At 41.1% G+C, this 19,149-nt stretch overlaps 1 protein-coding gene across 1 annotated transcript in view; it reads right to left on the reverse strand.

Annotated features, from left to right (window-relative positions):
• Window positions 1–19,149, reverse strand: part of FUT8 (fucosyltransferase 8) — a 230,396-nt gene that overhangs the window by 105,533 nt on the left and 105,714 nt on the right. Inside the window, exon 4 of the mRNA XM_081088268.1 lies at window positions 16,298–16,717. Within this exon, the coding sequence (XP_080944394.1) occupies window positions 16,298–16,500 (203 nt within the window). The 5' untranslated portion in view covers window positions 16,501–16,717. The remainder of the gene's footprint in view (window positions 1–16,297; window positions 16,718–19,149) is intronic.

Genomic DNA, 19,149 nt, shown 5'->3' on the forward strand with positions numbered 1-19,149 from the left:
GTGTCAATGATATCTCAGTAATGCTGAGGGACTACCCCATTTCCCAAAGGCAACATCAGTATTAAGCCAGCTTCATTTCCAGTCAAAGGCAGTTTATCATTAGCTAGGTAGACTCTAGAAATATTATTTCATTGGTAAAATTAATTCAATATATATGAAAATTTAAAAAACTTGGAAAATGTTATAGAGCCATTTTGTGAACAATATGTTTGAATCTAGCAAATCCAGTAGTTTATAACATTTCGAATAGAGCCTTAGGCTTAAGTTCCAAAACCATAGTGTCCAGGGGCTATTTCAGACACCTCAGCCAAAGGTAGACCAAATCCTGTTATTAGAATGTCACAACTACCTCAAAAGAACCTTTTATACAAGATATACAAGAGCACCTCAACAGACAGAGAGCATTGACTTGGTCACAGTTAAAGAATAGATTGTGTGACTGTTTTTGCACCTGCTTACTATTATTTGTGTGTGGCAGAATTCAATCTGAGTCTTGCCTTTACTATCCCATATAAAATGTTAGCAAATTATGGGAGAGGCCTACCTTCCTCACTGACCTCTAGTTTTTAGAAGCTACCAATAGCTATCTATAACAATAAAAGAGTAATACGCAAATCAACCGAATGGCTGAACAGTGGCTCGACCATCTGGACGGCCTTCCAGATGACCTTCTGGACAAAGCTGGGGCTGCGAGGGCAGCTGAGGCAGCCAGGGATGTGAAGGCCTACTCTTGCATGATTTTGTGTATCAGGCCTCTATAGTCTACATATATAAAACCCACTCAGCCCAGCTAGCATACCATAAAGTACCACGCACCGACCATGGCGGTGCCCCCCACCCTGCTGCCCCTTGGTCCTGCAGCTTGCAGCAACTCACTGGTGATGTGCAGTAAGCACAGCCCCTCTAATTCTAAAGCCGGTCATGCCAACAGCTGCTCCCTGTCCTGCTCCATGGTGGATGCAGCGCTACTGGGCAACACTGCATCAGCTCTGGCTTCCGGCTTTCTGCTTGCACCTTTGTATACTATGTGTGCTCGGGGGCGTGGCTTTGGCCTCCCCAGCCAATAGCACCACAGCACAGCCAGAGAGTGGCAGGACACACACACCAGGGCTGGCCGGGCATTGATTTGGCCACGTGACTGTCATTCATGTCCAGTTGCACTAAGTGTTTACATTTGTAGGGAAGCTGGGCAGCCTGCTCCTGCCACCCGCATCACCTTCTAGGCTAAGAAAGGCCTGCTGATCTCCGTGTTTCTCCTCCCGTCCGGAATCAAAACTTCTTGGGGATGAATGATCCCAGTGATGGCCCCAACACACTCGGTGTCACTGTCACAGACATTCCCAGTCATTACAGCCTGTTCCTCAGCCCGCAGTGCCCTGCTCCACCCACTGCCACTCCTCACCTGATACCCCGAGGACCACCTTATGTTACCTTATTTGAAATGTGAGAAAGATCTCAAATGCCCCCGTCCTTTTTTTTTTCAATACTTCCCTTGCCCTACCTTTCTTCCTCTAAAAACCTTGCATTTCGAAAATATATATTTGATTGATTTCAGAGTGGGAAATAGAGATAGAAACATCAATAATGACAGAGAATCACTGATCAGCTACCTTCTGCACATTCCAAACTGGAGATTGAAACCTCCCATGGCTCCTGCCCCTGGCCAGCAGGCCCTGATCAGCGGTGAGGGAAGGGGGAGGGGAGGGGGGAGGGAAGGTGGGGAACCTGATTGGCCCTGATCACTAGCCAGGCCTAAGGACCCTACCCATGCACAAATTTTGTGCATTGGGCCTCTAATCTATATATATAAAAGCCTAAGCAACCGTTACAACTGGTCGACCAGATGACCGGTTGCTATGATGCACACTGACCACCAGGGGGCAGACACTCAATACAGGAGCTGTCCCCTGGTCGCCAGTGCTTTCCCACAGCCAACCTCCTGTGGTCGTTCAACCTCCAGCAGTCCCTCCCCTGGCTAGTCCGGTGGTCAGTGTGCTCCCACAGCCAACCTCCTGCAGCTGGCCAACCTCCCTCGGTCCCTCCCCATGCCCTGATCGGCCCTGATCAGGGCTGGAGAGCCAACCTCCCTCAGTCCTTCCCCTCAGCCAGCCAGCCCCGATCGGAACTGGGCCAGACGGCCCCAATCAGTCCCAACCACCAGCCAGGCCGAGGGACCCCACCTGTGCACAAATCCATGCACTGGGCCTATAGTTAAAAATAATCAAATAGCCCTAGCTGGTTTGGCTCAGTGGATAGCAAGTCAGCCTAAGGACTGAAGGGTTCCTGGTTTGATTCTGGTCAAGGGTACATGCCCGAGTTGTGGGCTCAATCCCCAGTTGGAAACATGCAGGAGGCAGCCAATCAATGGTTCTCTCTCATCACTGATGTTTCTCTCTCTCCCTCTCCCTTCCTCTTTGAAATCAATAAAAATATATTAAAAAATAATAATAATCAACTGGCTTAGGTTGTGTGTGTGTGGGTGTGGGTGTGTGTACTATATAGCACGTTTGTGGAGAGATGTATTCTCCATAATGCTGGGAAGCCAGAGCCATATTTATTATTGAGACGCCTTTTGCTTTCTTCTCAAGGATCATGTTATATTTCGCTCCAGAACTAATAGATCCCACAGTATGTACATATTCCCTTAAATGGAAATGTAAACATTGTTTGTTCTGTGCATTCTACCAAAAAGGTGATGTTAGGCCCAGGTATAAAAGGATTATGGTATAACAAGAAATTAATTTAAGTCTGGCAAGACATTACCTTGGGTAGACAATTGCACAGGCAGTTTGTGATTCCATCAGAGACTCTAAATCACCAAGGGAAGGTATAATTAGTAATATTACATCTATTTGTATTCTATTAGCTTATGTATAATTGACCAAATAAATTGAGAACTTAATCTAAAATTATAGTATGTGGTTATTCCCACAGAACCATGATCCACATTAAATAAATGGTACAAGTACTAATCCTAGCAAACACCTCTGTCAAATGTGCCATTTGTATTTATTTATACAGATTTTAAGGGTTATAGTTTATATCAATAAATATTAAACATAATCCCTATATGATTATACAGGTATATCTATATAACTTAAAGAGGTAATGATTTAGACTGGCTGGAGTGGCTCAGTGGTTGAGTGTCAACCTATGAACCAGGAGGTCATGGTTAGAGTCATGGTTCGATTCCTGGTTGGGGGCACATGCTCGATCCCCAGTGGGGAGTATGCAGGAAGCAGTCAATCAATGATACTCTCTCATCATTGATGTTTCTATCTCCCTCTCTTCCTCTCTGAAATATATATCCTATCTGATAAAGAGGGAATATACTAATTGACCCTCATGCCATTGCAAAGATGGCAGCGCCCACAACCAATAAGGAGGGAATATGCTAATTGACTGCCAAGCCCTCAAAGATGGCGGCGCTGAGTACCCTCAGCCCCCCTGCTGCCCAGGGCAGGCCCAAGGTGCAGGCAAGCCTAGAATGGTGGCTGCCCAGCCGCCCAGGGCCACCCAAGGCTCAGGTAACCAGGGCCAGGCAAGGTTTGCGCTGACAGCAGTGGCAGCAGCAGAGGTGTGATGGGGGCGTTGCCTTCACCTGATCGCCGGGTCGCCACCCACCCCTGAGGGCTCCCAGACTGTGAGAGGGGGCAGGCCGGGCTGAGGGATCCCCCCCTCCAGCACATGAATTTTCATGCACTGAGCCTCTAGTCTATACTAATAAAGAGCTAATATGCAAATGGTCAATATGCCATAATGGATAATGACCAGGTCATTAGCATATTAGCTGGGGGGTTGCTCAGGAGACAGGGCAGAAGCAGGGAGGTGCCTGGAGGAAGTGGGACCATCCCGTGCCGAGGAGGGCAGGGGTGAGAGCGCATAGCACCCCCCTCACCAGTCCTTTGCCACCCACTGCTCGCACTCTGCCCCGCCACCCACCTGCCAGGGGAAGGAGCACAGGATAGCAGGTGGGAGGCTTCCATGCCCTCCTCTGGTGCCATGACAGGGCGGAGCCGCCGCATTGCTCCCGAGATGGGGCAGAAGCGGGGAGGCACCCAGAGAAGGTGGGACCAGCCCTATGCGACACAAGGGACTGAGGGCGGGACTTAAAGAGGCCAGAGAAGGCCAGAGGGTTTGGGGGCTGGGCCAGGCATGCTGGAGCTCTGCATGGAGAGGTTCGGGTGTCAAGGCAGGGCACGCCAAGCAATTTCAAATCGCGCTCTGGGCTCCTAGTCCTATCTAATAATAGACAAACATGGTAATTGACCATACCTTCGCTACGCCTCCCATTAGCTAATCAGTGTGATATGCAAATTAACAACCAACAAAGATGGCGGCTAATTTGCATACTGCAGGCAGGGCGGGACAGCACCATCCTGCCTGCCCTGCCACCATCTGGGCCTGCTATTTGCGACCCGGGGCAGTGGGGCGGGACAGTGCCAACCCGCCTGCCCTGCCGCCATCCGGGCCTGCTATCTGCGACCCGGGGCAGCGGATGTCCGTGTGCAACCCTACCCGGGGCGGCTGGGTAGGGCAGCAGCGATCGGATGGCCTGCCCAGGTGTCCTGTGTGCGACCCAACCCGGGGCTGCGCACCAACTCCCAGATCAGTCCTGCTGTGTACGTGACGCAGGGAGGCGGGGCAGGCACCAAGGGACGAGCCTGACATCTTCCACCCAGGGAGTGGGCCTAAGCCAGCAGGTGGTTATCTCCCAAGGGCTCCCGGACTGTGAGAGGGCACAAGTGGGGCTGAGGGACAAACCCCTCCCCCGCCGGTACACAAATTTTTGTGCACCAGGCCTCTAGTCCTATCTAATAAAAGAGAAACATGGTAATTAGCATACAACCGCTACCTTTCCTATTGGCTACTCAGGGAAATATGCAAATTAACTGCCACCCAAGGTGGTGGCCGGCAGCCAGGCAGCTTCAAGCTAACATGGAGCTTTCTTGCTTCAGTGACAGAGGAATCCAACGTTCCCCGCCTGCCTTGCCGGCCTCTGAGCTTGCAGTTTGAAACACTGTAACAAATATAGAAGCTAAACAAAACCCCAGAAACCTGCTTTCAGCGATCCGGGATCTCAGAGCTGGAGTTATACATTGTTTCGATTATAGAACCCAAACAAACCAGATACCTGCTTTCAGCAGCAGAGGTCTCAGAGCTGGAGCCATAGCTAAAGCTGGCCCAGAATTAAGAAAAAAAGGAGCAGTTGGGAGCTTCAGTCACCCGCCAACCTGAAAACAGCCCTCAGCCCCTCATCCAGACTGGCCAGGCATCCCAGTGGAGACCCCCACCCTGAAGGTGTGTGACCAGCTGCAAACAGCCATCATCCCCTCACCCAGGCTGGCCAGGCACCCCAGTGGGGACCCCCACCCTGATCCACACACCCTTCAGGGCAAACCAGCCAGCCCTACCCATGCACCAGGCCTCTATCTTATATAGTAAAAGGGTAATATGCCTCCCAGCACCGGGATCAGCAGAGCTGAGAGGCCTCCCGGCACCGGGATTAGCATGACAGAGGGCAGCGCCCAAACTCCCTGATCACCCTGCAGCTCTGTGTGTGACAGGGGGCGGGGCCACAACCTCTGTATCCGCCCTGCTCTGTGTGTGACAGGGGAAGGCACCCCAACTTCCTGATCAGCCCTGCTCTGTGCCTGATACGGGGGAGCTCCCCAACCCCCTGATTGCCCTGCGGCTCTGTGTGTGACAGGGTGCGGCGCCCCAACACCCCCCCCCCTCCACGGGCCCTGCTCTGTTTGTGACAGGGTAGAGCCATAACCTCCCCATCAGCCCTGCCCTGAGTGTGAGAGTGGTGGCGCCCCAACCCCCTGATCGGCCCTGCTCTGTGTGTGACAGGGGGGCGGTGCTCCAACTCCCCTATCAGCCCTACTCTGTGAGTGACAGGGGGGAGCTCCTCAATCCCCTGATGGGCCCTGCTCTGTGCGTGACAGAGGGGTGCTCCTCAACCCCCTGATGGGCCCTGCTCTGTGCGTGACAGGGGGCAGCGCCCCAACCCGCTGATTGGCCCTGCTCTGTGCGTGACAGAGGGTGGCGCCACAACCTCCCCATCAACCCTGCCTTGAGTGTGACAGGGGGAGGTGCCCCAACCCCCCAATCGGCCCTACCCTGAGCGTGACTGAGGGTGGCATCGCAACCTCCCGATCCGCCCTGCTCTGTGCATGACGGGGCGGCGCCCCAACTCCCCAATTGGCCCTGCTCTGAGCACGACCAGGGGCTGCACCTAGGGATTGGGCCTGCCCTCTGCCACCCGGGAGCAGGCCTAAGCCAGCAGGTCGTTATCTCCCGAGGGGTCCCAGACTGCGAAAGGGCACAGGCCAGGCTGAGGGACCCCACCTTCCCTCCCGAGTGCACAAATTTTTGTGCACCGGGCCTCTAGTATATATATATAAAAGACTAAGTGACTGGCAGACTGTTCAACCCACTGACTAGTAGCTATGACATGCACTGACCACCAGGGGGCAGACACTCAACAAAGGAGTTACCGAGTTGCGGTGACTTGGCAGCTACAGTTCTCAGGTGACACACCTGGAACCAGAGAGGAGGGAGCCCGATTCTGGGGTGTGTCACCCAAGAACTGCCCTCTCGCTATCCAGGACCCCTCAGAGGATGTCCAAGAACTGGTTTCAGCCTGATCCCCTCAGGCCAGGCCGAGGGACCCTACAGGTGCAACAGGCCTCTAGCCCATTGGCTCCCCACTTTGGGTCTGGCTCCCCACTGCGCTTCTAGCCCATTGCAGAGGTCATGGCCTGGCCCTTACAGAAACTTTTTGACTCGATTAGCTAAATTATGAGACATGGAGGACCTACTAGCTATGGCACCAACATCTGGTGCCCATGCCGGCCCATCCACGATTTCCAGTGGAGGCAACAAATTTTCCTGCTACCACTCTCAGCTGGGAAACCAGCTGCAGCTTTCCTCCTTCCAGGCAGACAGTAGCACCAGTGGGCAACCTCCAGGAAGGGAAGGAGGCAAAAAGCAGCTCAGGTGGAAAGAAGGAGGTTCCCACTGCCACAGGACACCACCTGGGTGGAAGGACCTGGGTGGGAGCCTGACATTGAGCAGGGTCCTGTCCTAGACTGACTAGATTCCAGGCTAAGTAAATCCTATTTGCTAAATAATTGCATTTTGCAGCTAAATGCCCACAAGTCATCAGTTACCCCCAAACTTAGAGTAAAGTGAGATGAAAGAAGCCACACAGATACAGAGAAAGTGACATAATATTGGGAGAAGAGAGGAGGAAGCTCAGTTCTGGGGTGTGTCACCCAAGAACCACCCTCTCGCAATTCGGTCCCCTTGGGGGAGATCGGAGAGCCAGGTTCGGACCAATACCCGCAGGCTAGACCGAGGGACCCCACTGGTGCACGAATTCATGCACTGGGCTTCTAATATATATATATATATACACACACACACACACACACACACACACACACACATACAGAGAGAGAGAGAGGGAGGTAATGCTTCAAATGGCCATTTCTAATGTTGATATATGGAAACCTCTGATCACGCTTAATAATTACCAAAAGTAACTGTAATATGAAACAGCACATCCTGTCATTCTCTATAGGCTAGAAAAACATACTGTACTGAGTTAACTCTTAAAGCAAGAGAAATTTAAGAAGGTATAAAAAATGACAGTGTTGGCAGTGTACTGAAAATTAGATACAACTTAATAATTCCTCAGTAGATTTTATTTCTGCTTCTGCCAATGACTTGCAGAAAAATGACTTAGCTTCTGCACATATCATATGGTAAAAGAGAATATTTTTGAAGTGCCATTGAATATAAATGAAAATTAACATTAAACTATACTTTTGATGTCCCTTTTGTCTTTATTTATTTGCACATATAGCATTCTATATTTATTAAGTACACCTTTCTCTCTAAACTTTATTAGAATCTCATGAATTTCTGATGTAAATCATCTCTGCCAAGCAACAGCTTTTGCATACATTTTAAAAGCACAAAAGGACTGGATTAAAATCAAACTTATTTTATTTCAATCAGCAATAACAATAACAAGAAAAGCATAGTGTGCTATTTTATACTATACTTCCTTCTGGCCATTAGAATTCAAAAGCTAACTCTAATATGTTGAAATGTTTTTATACTTATTCCCCTTCAGACAGCTTTGTTTAGAATACTGATCTATCAAACTAAACTACTTTGTTTCATGATTTTACCTAAATGAATTATAAATGTCTATATGACAATCTTAAAAAACACACAACTTCATTTTTCTCCACATCCTCGCCAGCACTTGTCATTTGTTGATTTGTTGAAGACAGCCATTCTGATAGGTGTGAGATGGTATCTCATTGTCGTTTTGATTTGCATCTTTCGGATGATTAGTGACTTTGAGCATGTTTTCATATGTCTCTGGGACTTCTGTATGTCCACTTTCAAAAAGTGTCTATTTAGATCCTTTGCCCATTTTTTGATTGGATTGTTTATCTTCCTTTTGCTAAGTTGTATGAGTTCTCTGTAAATTTTGGAGATTAAACCCTTATCAGAAATATCATTGGCAAGTATGTTCTTCCATGCAGTGGGCTTTCTTGTTGTTTCGTTGATGGTTTCCTTTGCTGTGCAGAAGCTTTTTATTTTGATGTAGTCCCATTGTTTATTTTCTCCTTTGTCTCCATTGCCCTAGGAGCTGTGTCTGTAAAGATATTGCTAAGACATATGTCTGCTATTTTGCTGCCTATGGAGTCTTGTAGGATTTTTATGGTTTCCCATCTTACATTTAAGTCCTTTAGCCATTTTGAGTTTGTTCTTTGTGTATGGTATAATTTGGTGATCTAGTTTCATTTTTTTGCATGTATCTGATCAAATTTCTCAGCACCATTTATTAAAGAGACTGTCTTGACTCCATTGTATGCCCTTGCCTCCTTTGTCAAATATTAATTGAGCGATGACACAACAAGTACTGGCGAGGATGTGGAGAAAAAGGAACCCTCCTACACTGCTGGTGTGAATGCAGACTGGTGCAGCCACTGTGGAAGACAGTATGCAGTTTCCTCAAAAAGTTAAAAATGGAACTCCCATTTGACCCATTGATCCCACTTCTAGGAACATATCCCAAGAAACCAGAAACACCAATCAGAAAGGATATATGCACCCCTATGTTCATAGCACCACAATTTACCATAGCTAAGATTTGGAAACAGCCTAAGTGCCCATCAGCAGATGAGTGGATTAAATAACTGTGGTACATCTACACAATGGAATACTACACCGCTATAAAAAAGAAGGAACTTCTACCATTTGCAACAGCATGGATGGAACTAGAGAGCATTATGCTAAGCAAAATAAGGCAGTTGGAGAAAGATATCACATATCTCACTCATATGTAGGATATAATGATCAACATAATTTGATGAACAAGAATAGATCCAGAGACAAATGGCGGGGGGGGGGGGGTTAGAGAGCAACCAAAGGACTTGTACACATGCATATTAACATAACCAATAGACACAGACACTGGGACAGTGAGGGCTTGCCCAGGGTGGGAATGATTAGGGGGGTGGGGGGGTCAATTGGGGAAAAAGGAGACATATGTAAAACTTTAGACAATAAAAACAAAAGAAAACAAAAGCACAACTTCATAATGAAATGAAAGTTTACTAAAGGAAATGTGATCAATAGTCCAGGCAAGCTTATTTTTAAACATGTAGCAGATTATGTGTCATCCATAAATCAAGTGACACTGAAACACATGAGTCACCAAGGGCATATTTCCTGAAATTACAGTAGTCTCCCTCTTACCCACCATGGGGCAATGTTCAAGGACCCCCAGTGGATTCCTGAAACTGGGGACAGTACCAAACCCCATATACACACTATGTTTTTTCCTATGCACACATACCTACGAAAAAGTTTAATTTATAAATAAGGCATAGTAAGAGATTAACAAAAATAACTAATAAAATACAAATCTGTATAAAAATATTCTATAACTATAATAATAAAAGGGTAATATGCTAATTAGACCAGATGTCTTCCAGATGTCATTCCCGACGTCCTTAGTGACATCCTTACTGACAAAGCCAGGGCCAGAGGAAAGCCAGCCCGTGTCCTGGGTGCCTGCAGGTGGCTGGAGGAGGGAAGCTGCCCGGGTCCTGGTTCCTGCCAGTGGCCAAAGGAGGGAAGCCCGGGTGCCAGAGGGAAGCTGGTGCCAGCAGTCAGGGTCCCAGGTACCGGAGGGAAGCTAGTGCCAGCAGCCAGGGTAAGGAAGGTCTACTCTTGCACGAATTTTCATGCATCGGGCCTCTAGTACTGTAATAAAGGTTATGTGAATGTGGTCTCTCTCTCTCTCTCTCTCTCTCTCTCTCTCTATTTGATAACCATTCTGATAACTGAAATGGCTAATGAGCAGGTCGTATATACAGTATGCATATGTAGGACAAAATTTATGTCCCAGGCTGGACAAAGCAGGACAGCATGAGATTTCATCACATTACTCAAAATCACACATAATTGCTTATTTCTGGAATTTTCCATTAAATATTTTCTGGCCACGGTTGACTGTAGGTAACAAACTATGGAAAGTGAAACCATGGATAGGGAGGGACTTCAATTATTAAGAAATGCTTGGAACCATTATCAGATCAGTAATACTAGGATAAAAGAATAAAGGATAAAATGTAAAGAATGTTCAATCAAGTCCCTAAACTCAATACTTACAATTTATAAAGTATTTAATGTACATTCACTTTGCCTATATGGCATTAATATCTGGAAGAAAAAGTTCTTCCACATATAAAAATTTTAAATTTTTTCAACTACTTACTTAAGATTTTAAATATTATATAGCAATGTTCTCTGTGTGTGTGTGTGTGTGTGTGTGTGTCTGCGTAAAAGAAAATTAAGATGACAATATATGATGATGAAAACAGCAATACATTCTCAATGCACTGTTTTCTTACCAAGGTTCAGCCCCCCATTAAAGCTACCAATGATAATAGTGTGAAAAAAAATGTGATCCTATGCCTATGTGCCACATAACCAATTACTATAACCATAAAACAGGTGCAGTTTACTTTTCCAGATGCAAATTCATAGAAAAATGAAATTTCCTTCCATGTTAGACTGTTGCTGGTCCTACAAGTAAGGGTGTGTTAATACTATTCTCACACTTACTCCTCTCCATGACAACTGTGGATCATCTAAGATGAATGGAGAAGTTTTTACTTCATGCAACACATTTTCTGGCAATTACTTCTTTGTGAATGATCCTCAAAAGTATCTTTCCTTCTCATCCTGACTTCTAGACTCACTTTCCAACTTTCTACTGAATAGGTTCAACAAACACATCAAATTCAATCTATCTAAATCTCATCTTGATCTCTTAATAGATTCACTAAATCAGTCAATGAAGCAGAGATTACGGTGATAGTTAAAATCTTCCAATTCAACTAAATTTCTCCTTTTCTTTACCACTCAACTGGTAAAAACTTAAATTTTTATATGTGGAAGAACTTTTTCTTCCAGATATTAATGCCATATAGGCAAAGTGAATTTACATTAAATACTTTATAAATTGTAAGTATTGAGTTTGGGGGGAGGGACTTGGGAGGTACAATGGGAGAAAAAGTTAAAACCGGAAGAACCAGGTCTTAGAAAGGGCAAGAATCAGAACATCTCCAGGAATCTAGGTTCAGGAACTAATGGAAATCCCTCTATGGCAGCAACATCAGTATACGTGAACTTCAACCATTTTCAATTCAGGTAGAGTACTTTTAGTTCCAAGTAGAATGTAGTATGTAATGGCAAACCCTATTCTTGTGTAAAAACAACAATACAAAGAACTTTTAAATGTAACTTTTTTAAAAAGCCATGTGAGGTATCTAAGTGCATGATTATATTAACTAAAATTCCATAGGACAGTAGTCTGTAATAAGCCATGTTCTTGCTTGGGGAGCACTTGCTGATTCCAGGCACAATGTGAAGCACAGGCTTGGGTCCCACAGAAGGTGTGAAAATTTGGAAACTGCAGACTCACTAAACACATACCCATTTTTCTCCATGGACCACTTAAAGAATTCTAAGGCTTCAAAGGAAGCTAGAGAGCAACTGTTAAAACAGACTGAAATTTTCGTAGCCTTGTGATATGAGATTAAAAGAATAAATTTAGAAAATAAATTAAAATGTATAACTAAACGTCTATTATAAGTGAAAAAATAGAATAACAATAAAAAATTCCATCAATGCAAAAGAAAGTAACAAAGGAAAACTAAAAAGAAACTGAAAGATGAGTCAATAGGAGGAAAAAAGCAATGTGGTAGACTTAAACCTAGCAATTATATTAAAGCGAACAAGGAAAGGTTATCACTGGACAAAAAAAAATAAGATCCAGTCCTATTCTTAGAAGAAACATTTTAAATATTTAAATTTACATTTAAATATAAGGACACAAGAAGGTTAAAATTTAAAAGATGAGGGAAATATGCCATGCAAACCATAACCAAAAGAAAGCTGGTATGGGAATATTTATACCAAATATATTAAACTTTATAGCCAAAAAAAGTATTACGACAGTTAATAAAAAAAACTTAATAATAATTAAAGGGTCAATTCACAGAAAATAAAATAATCTGAAATTTACATTCACCAAATAATTACAGAAGTGCATATACAACCACTGTCAGAGACTTTTCTCATTAGCTGATAGAAGCAGATTATAGAAATATATAAATCTATATTAATTTAGAAAATATTAACAACAATTAACCAAACCAACTTAATTGTTGGGTCTGCAGAAGAGCAGACCAAACAACAGCAGAATATACGTTTTTCCTAAAACATTCACCAACATGTCTTTTGCTGAGTCATTTAATAAATTTCAAAGAACTAAAATGATACAGAATATAAGTTTAGATGGCTGAAGAACAAAATAGAAATAAAAATTAGAAAGATAAACTGAATAAACCCACTTAGAAATTAAGCAACATACTCCAAAATAGCCTGTGGGTCAAAGAAAAAAATCATAATAGAAATTTTAAAATTCTTTTAATTGAATGACATTTAAAATAGAACATTGTCAAACTTGTGGGATGCAACTTAAAGCTCTGATTAGAGAGAAATTTAAAACTTTCCAGACATGTATTTAAAAAGAAGCAAGGTTTTAAATCAATGATATAAATTCTTTCTGAATAAACTTTAAAAAGAACAGCAATAAAACCCAAAAAGACTATAAGAAAGAAAATTATCAAACTAAGAGTAGAAATCAATAAAACAAACAGACATACAAGAGGAGAAAAGCAACTAGAGATTGGTTTTTTGAAAAGGTATGTAAATAGATAAACTCTTAGCAAGATAAAAAGAGAAAACACAAATGAATGAAAAACGGGAATTACTACAGATTATTATAAGGAGAAGAAAATTTAAAAGGCATTATGAAACAACTTTATGCTAATTAATTTGAAAATGTTGATAAACTGGGCATATTCCTTGAAAAAATACATCTTACAAAAACTAATGGAAGAAAAACATAGAAAATCCACATAGTATAATTACAACTAAAAAGATCAACTCCAGAATTTAAAACCTTCCCACATGTTCCCTTTCCCTTCCAAACCCAAATTTAACCCCTCCCCCCAAAAAACAAAAAACAAACAAAAAATAACTACAGGCCCAGATGGTTTCACTAATGAAATTCTAACAAAGATTTAAAATAGAATAAATACCAATTTTATTCAAACTGTTTTAGAAAATAGAATTGGACTGTGTAACCTGTGTAACCTTGACAGCAAAACCCAAAAGACATTATAAGAAGGAAAAATTACATTAAGCATGTCTTGTTAACATAGAAAAAATCCAAAATAAAACATTGGCAAATTTAATCCAGCAATATATTAAAACGTTAATGCAAACTCCAGGAAGAAAGCATCTAATTATCAGGCTGGGAAAGCTAGGGATCTTGACTAAAAATCTCACTACAATATTATCACCTAAAAAAAAAACAAATATTGAGATATCCTGTTTTAAAAAATATATTTTTATTCATTTCAAAGAGGAAGGGAAAGAGAGATAGAAACATCAGTGATGAGAATCACTGCTACACTGCCTCCTGCATGCCCCTACTGGGGATTGAGCCCGCAACCCAGGCAGGTGCCCTGACCAGGAATGGAAGCATGATCTCCTGGTTCATAGGTAGACACTCAACAACTGAGCCACATCAGGGCAAGATATTCTTGATAGCATAAGGAATAATGGATGCAGGGTTGCAAAAATAAAACCATATATAATGAAAGGTTTTAGATAGACGGCAAGTGTTCTATGCATTCCAATCCATTCACTTGCTCATCAGTCTATATTTGAGAGATGAACAGTTACAGAGAAGAGAGCCTAGAGCAAATTCTCCAATCAATCAACAGAAACAAAGACATCCCCCCACTTTCTAATACCAGCTTCTCAAACAGAGCAAGTAACATATGAGCTGTGAAAAACCACGTCAGTTTTCCTTCTGCCCATATCACTGTTCCATATATTTGTATTGCCTGGGACAAATTTTCCCACCAGAAGCTTCATGCTTTAGCTCTAATATATTTGGAAAGATTACTACATAACTCAGAAAAACAGGTAATCATAAGTTAATTATGCATTCTTTGTGGTTTATAAATTTACAGTTTAGGGCTGACAACTAAATTCCAAAAAAAGTTTCTTCTACCTTCCTGGACCAAACAAAAAAGAAACATAAAATCCTTATTAATAGGCCATAAAGTCGAATTTGAATTTTTAAAAAGTGGTATTCTCAAAATTAATTAATCTAGAAAAATGAGGATTTAAGTTAAGAGGAAACCTGTCAATTAAGTGCTCTTTATATTTTATAAATCCTGTTCAGTTCTGCCATCTGTCCAGTTTGAAGTTCCCTACTCAAGGGGTTTCTGAACAAGTTTCAATAATTTTCCAGATGTTTTCTGCTAAATTTCAATTCTGAGAGGCAAAGTGGTAGGTTCAAATCCCCAAATGCAAAGATTCTGTGAACTAATAGCAATTTCACATTACTAAACATTGAGACAAAACAAACATGAAGCATGAAAAAGTATTCTATAGAATAGCAAGCCAAGAACGTGATGATTTCTAAATTTTAAAAAGAAAGCTTGCTGCATATATACTTAATGTCCTGGTAATTAACAAGTAAGAAAGGTATCTGGGGAAAGCCAAATAAAAGTAGGAAACATGAGTAAAAAAGCCCATATATCTTGGTATAAAAGCCAACAGATTCAATAATTAATTTAATCTAGATCAGCATCACCTCATGCCTAGAATAATATTGTGTCTCCCAGTTAATTTCACTCCAGTCAGATACATGCCACAAATCCATTTGAAAATCTAAATCTCCCACAAACATTTTCACTGTGTCATTCCTCAGCGACACTATAGCTCCCTATTATCTATCAACAAAGTCTAAACTAAACTCTGGTTTTTCAGGACCACTATGATTTGACCTAATCTAATCTATCCAACATTATAGATAGATGAGAATGGTGAATTAATTATGGCTACAAATTCTCTGCAACTCCTCCCTTCATTTCCTTAATGTAGAGTGGCCCTTTGACTGACACAGACTAACAAAATGCGGCAGAAGTGACAGTATGCAACTTCTGATGTGTGGCCTCAAGAGGACTTTCAGTTCCTGCTCTTGCCTTTTTAAGGTAAGAAACCTGGGCTGTCCTGCTGGATAAGCCATAGGGGAGGGAACCAGCTGATGGCCCCAACTAATCACCAAAAGTGGTCACAAGGTCGTCTGGACTATCTTCTAACAGATGCATGTCGCATTTTTAATAGACTACAAGTAGCAATGATGATAATTTTCTAGATTCTAGATCCAGTTATTTTATTTAAAGATAACTTTTTTTGTTTCTTTATTTTAATGTTATAGTTTAGAGTAGCTCAGACTCTCAATGATAATGTTTATGTTACAGTCCATATGATAAAAAATTTAATATACCCTAATTTAAATCATATAAAGTTTACATTTAATGTATCAAAATTCCAAAGATAATTATAAATGAAATATAAGTATATAAATTAAATGGCATAGCTTTTCTATATTAAAATTCATATGTAAAATAAGATTAGCCACTATTGAGAAATTCTCTATATTAAATAAACAGATATTGGTATAAAAAGTACCTTATTAAGATATTTAAATTTTTGCAAAAATAGCTTATAGAAATAATTAAGTATTTTTTAATAGCTGAATGAAACCCTGCACTTAAAAGCAAAGTACAATATTTCATCACTCTTCCTTTAGTTTTTTAGAACCTACCGGAGAGATTCAGCCATTCGCCTCAAATCTTCATTTTGCTGTTTTAAGCGTTCAAGCTTTGCCAGAATCTTGGACAGTTCTCGGCTAGAGTGATCAGGGTGGTCATTATCTCGTACCAAATGGCCACCTATATAAAACAGCAAGGTCCCCCAGGCAAAAAGAATGAGCATAATCCAACGCCAGGAACCAGTCCATGGCCGCATTTTCAGATTTTCAACTCACTCCCCTAGCTTTCTGGAACTCAAAGAATCACCAACATCTTAACTGTTTCCTGTTAGTGCAAAGGTAGTAGCCTTCTGCTGTTTCAACACATGATGATTCAGACAAATTAGTGTCTCTGGTAGTGCTGTGGTGAATCTTTCAAAGAGGTCTTCTGGTATGAGTAGGAAGCTTATTGTCCTGTGCTTCATGGACTCTATGCTGTGGAAAGAGTAAGATATGTATTTATTTAGGATATATAGAAATAGCATATGCTGAGATTCATGGAGTTAAAGGAAACACATTGGTGTTGTCTGGCCAACAGGCTGGCAAATAACTTAAGTGCCAATAATAAGAAGTAAAAAGCAAAAGCTTTTAGGTCTGCATATTAAATCAACCATGTACATCAGAGCTCTATCAGATAAATTAACTCTAAACCTGAAAGTCCTCTAAGCTCCATTATCACATTACTTTCTTATTTATATCATTGTGCAACAGGTCATATATGAAGATTAAAAGATTGTAGATTTGAATAATCAATCAAACTAAGCAAAATGTATTCAACCATATAATTTGAGTTAATCTTTCCATTATCTCAAAAAGAAACATGTTCTCTTTATGAGTGAGTTCATTCCTACAAGATCTCAACTCCATTCTCCCTTCATCTCCCTGCTCAGCAGCCATTTTACCACTTAAGTTTGCAGGTGACAGGCAAATTGTCACTTTTAGGATAAATTCTAAAATGACAAACATATTAGCCAAGCAAAGGTTATCAGGGCCATTAAAAAGCTGGCAACCACTCCAAAAATCACAGCAAAGGTTCATATGGATTAGGCTAGATTACTTCTCCCTCAAATTTATTTAAAAATACCAACAATTGCAATAGAAGGCTAATATCAGTTAAATCTTAGTAACTATCCGTCTTAAACTACAAATGCACATGCTTTCTCAAGCATGGTTATGGGTTTCATTTGTCATTTCTCCATGATTAGGCTTAGAATTCCCTTTGGAAACAAAACAATTTTCTCCCCAAAGGAAAAATTTGCAAGCAAAGATATATCTGATATTTCCAGAGCTACATAAGAAAAGTCTTATCTCCAGGCATACAGGTCCTTATAAAACAAAAGAGAGAAAATAAATATTTTCTATATACAAGATTGATAATGATGGAAACTTGACCACTAATTAAACAATTATGAAAGACTAGATAGAAAAGTTGGAGAAGAGTCTTAGAAAATTAGAGCACAGAGCTGCCATTTTTCTACTTTTGAACTTCAAATCTCAATTGATTTTAAATGACTAAATATTTAAAGAGAAGAAAATCTCTTCAAATAAGGTCCTAGAAACATTCTACTTCCTTCCCACTTATTCCTACACTATTTTCCTCATTGTTACTAGATCGCAATAGCTAAAACAAAGAATAAAATAGAATTATATTCACTGAGAATTGTTTGAGAACTAAGTAAAAAAGCAATAATCCAAGAGAAAACTTGCTGTTTCGAGTGTTGTTTTAATAACTATTCTTAAGTCTATTGAGAACACACTCTTTATTGACCACTCGCTATTCTGTCTCAAAATCCTTTCTAAAACCCTGCTCCTCTAATCACAGGTACCCCCATATATTCACTAAAACATAAGTAAAGTCTATTCAACATCCCAGGTAAAAGATCCAGTCTACTTTTCATGTTATAGAAAAAAATGCAGATATTCAGGACTTCCTGGTTAAAAACAGATTTAAAAAATGAATCCAGCCCTGGACGGTTTGGCTCAGTGGATAGAGCATCGGTCTGAGGACTGAAAGGTACCAGGTTTGATTCTGGTCAAGGGCATATACCTTGGTTGCAGGCACATTCCCAGTAGGGGGTGTGCAGGAGGCAGCTGATCGATGTTTCTCTCTCATCGATGTTTCTAACTCTCTATCCCTCTCCCTTCCTCTCTGTAAAAAATCAATAAAATATAGTTTTTTAAAAATGAATCCACTCTGATGATAAGGGATGAATTTAATTAAGTTAACAAAAGAAGTATTAAAATTTGAATTAATAATGTTTGTGACAACATATCTAACACTATAAAATGCTATCATACCATATGCTGAAAATATACCCTACTTAATTCCAAGCTATACCAATAAGATATTAAAACTTTTTAAATCTTTCTCTTCATGGTAAAAGTTTACTTAGGAAGATACCTGTAATAAAGGAAAATAAAGAGCTTTCCAAACAAGAATCATTTAGGTAATAAAAATATATGCTGTAACATTTTATAGAATTACAAAAAAAAAAAAGATCATAAATATTCAAAGCCAGCAAAAGTATAACATAAATTGAATACAAAGGTTTACAGAAAAATAAATTTTGTTACACAAAGTACTTTAGGTTTTTATAAACCATCATCAAAAAGCCAAAATATTAAATTACTCTATTTCACAGCACTATTGCTATTAGATGAGTTGTAAAAAGCAAGAAATTATTGTAGGAGCAAAAATGGTCACTTTCTTAATTAATAGCATCATTTTAACTATGTTTTTTGGAGAGAATGTTTCCCCAAACTTTATTGTTATAGTAAAAATGGGATTAACAAAAATAAATCAAGTTAAAAACCAAGTCGTTGTCTATGTAATTTTCCTTAGCATGATTTAAAAGAGCAGTTATAAA

The sequence above is a fragment of the Myotis nattereri genome (genome assembly GCF_964212035.1).
Source record: "Myotis nattereri genome assembly, chromosome: 1".
NCBI classification, from domain to species: domain Eukaryota; kingdom Metazoa; phylum Chordata; class Mammalia; order Chiroptera; family Vespertilionidae; genus Myotis; species Myotis nattereri.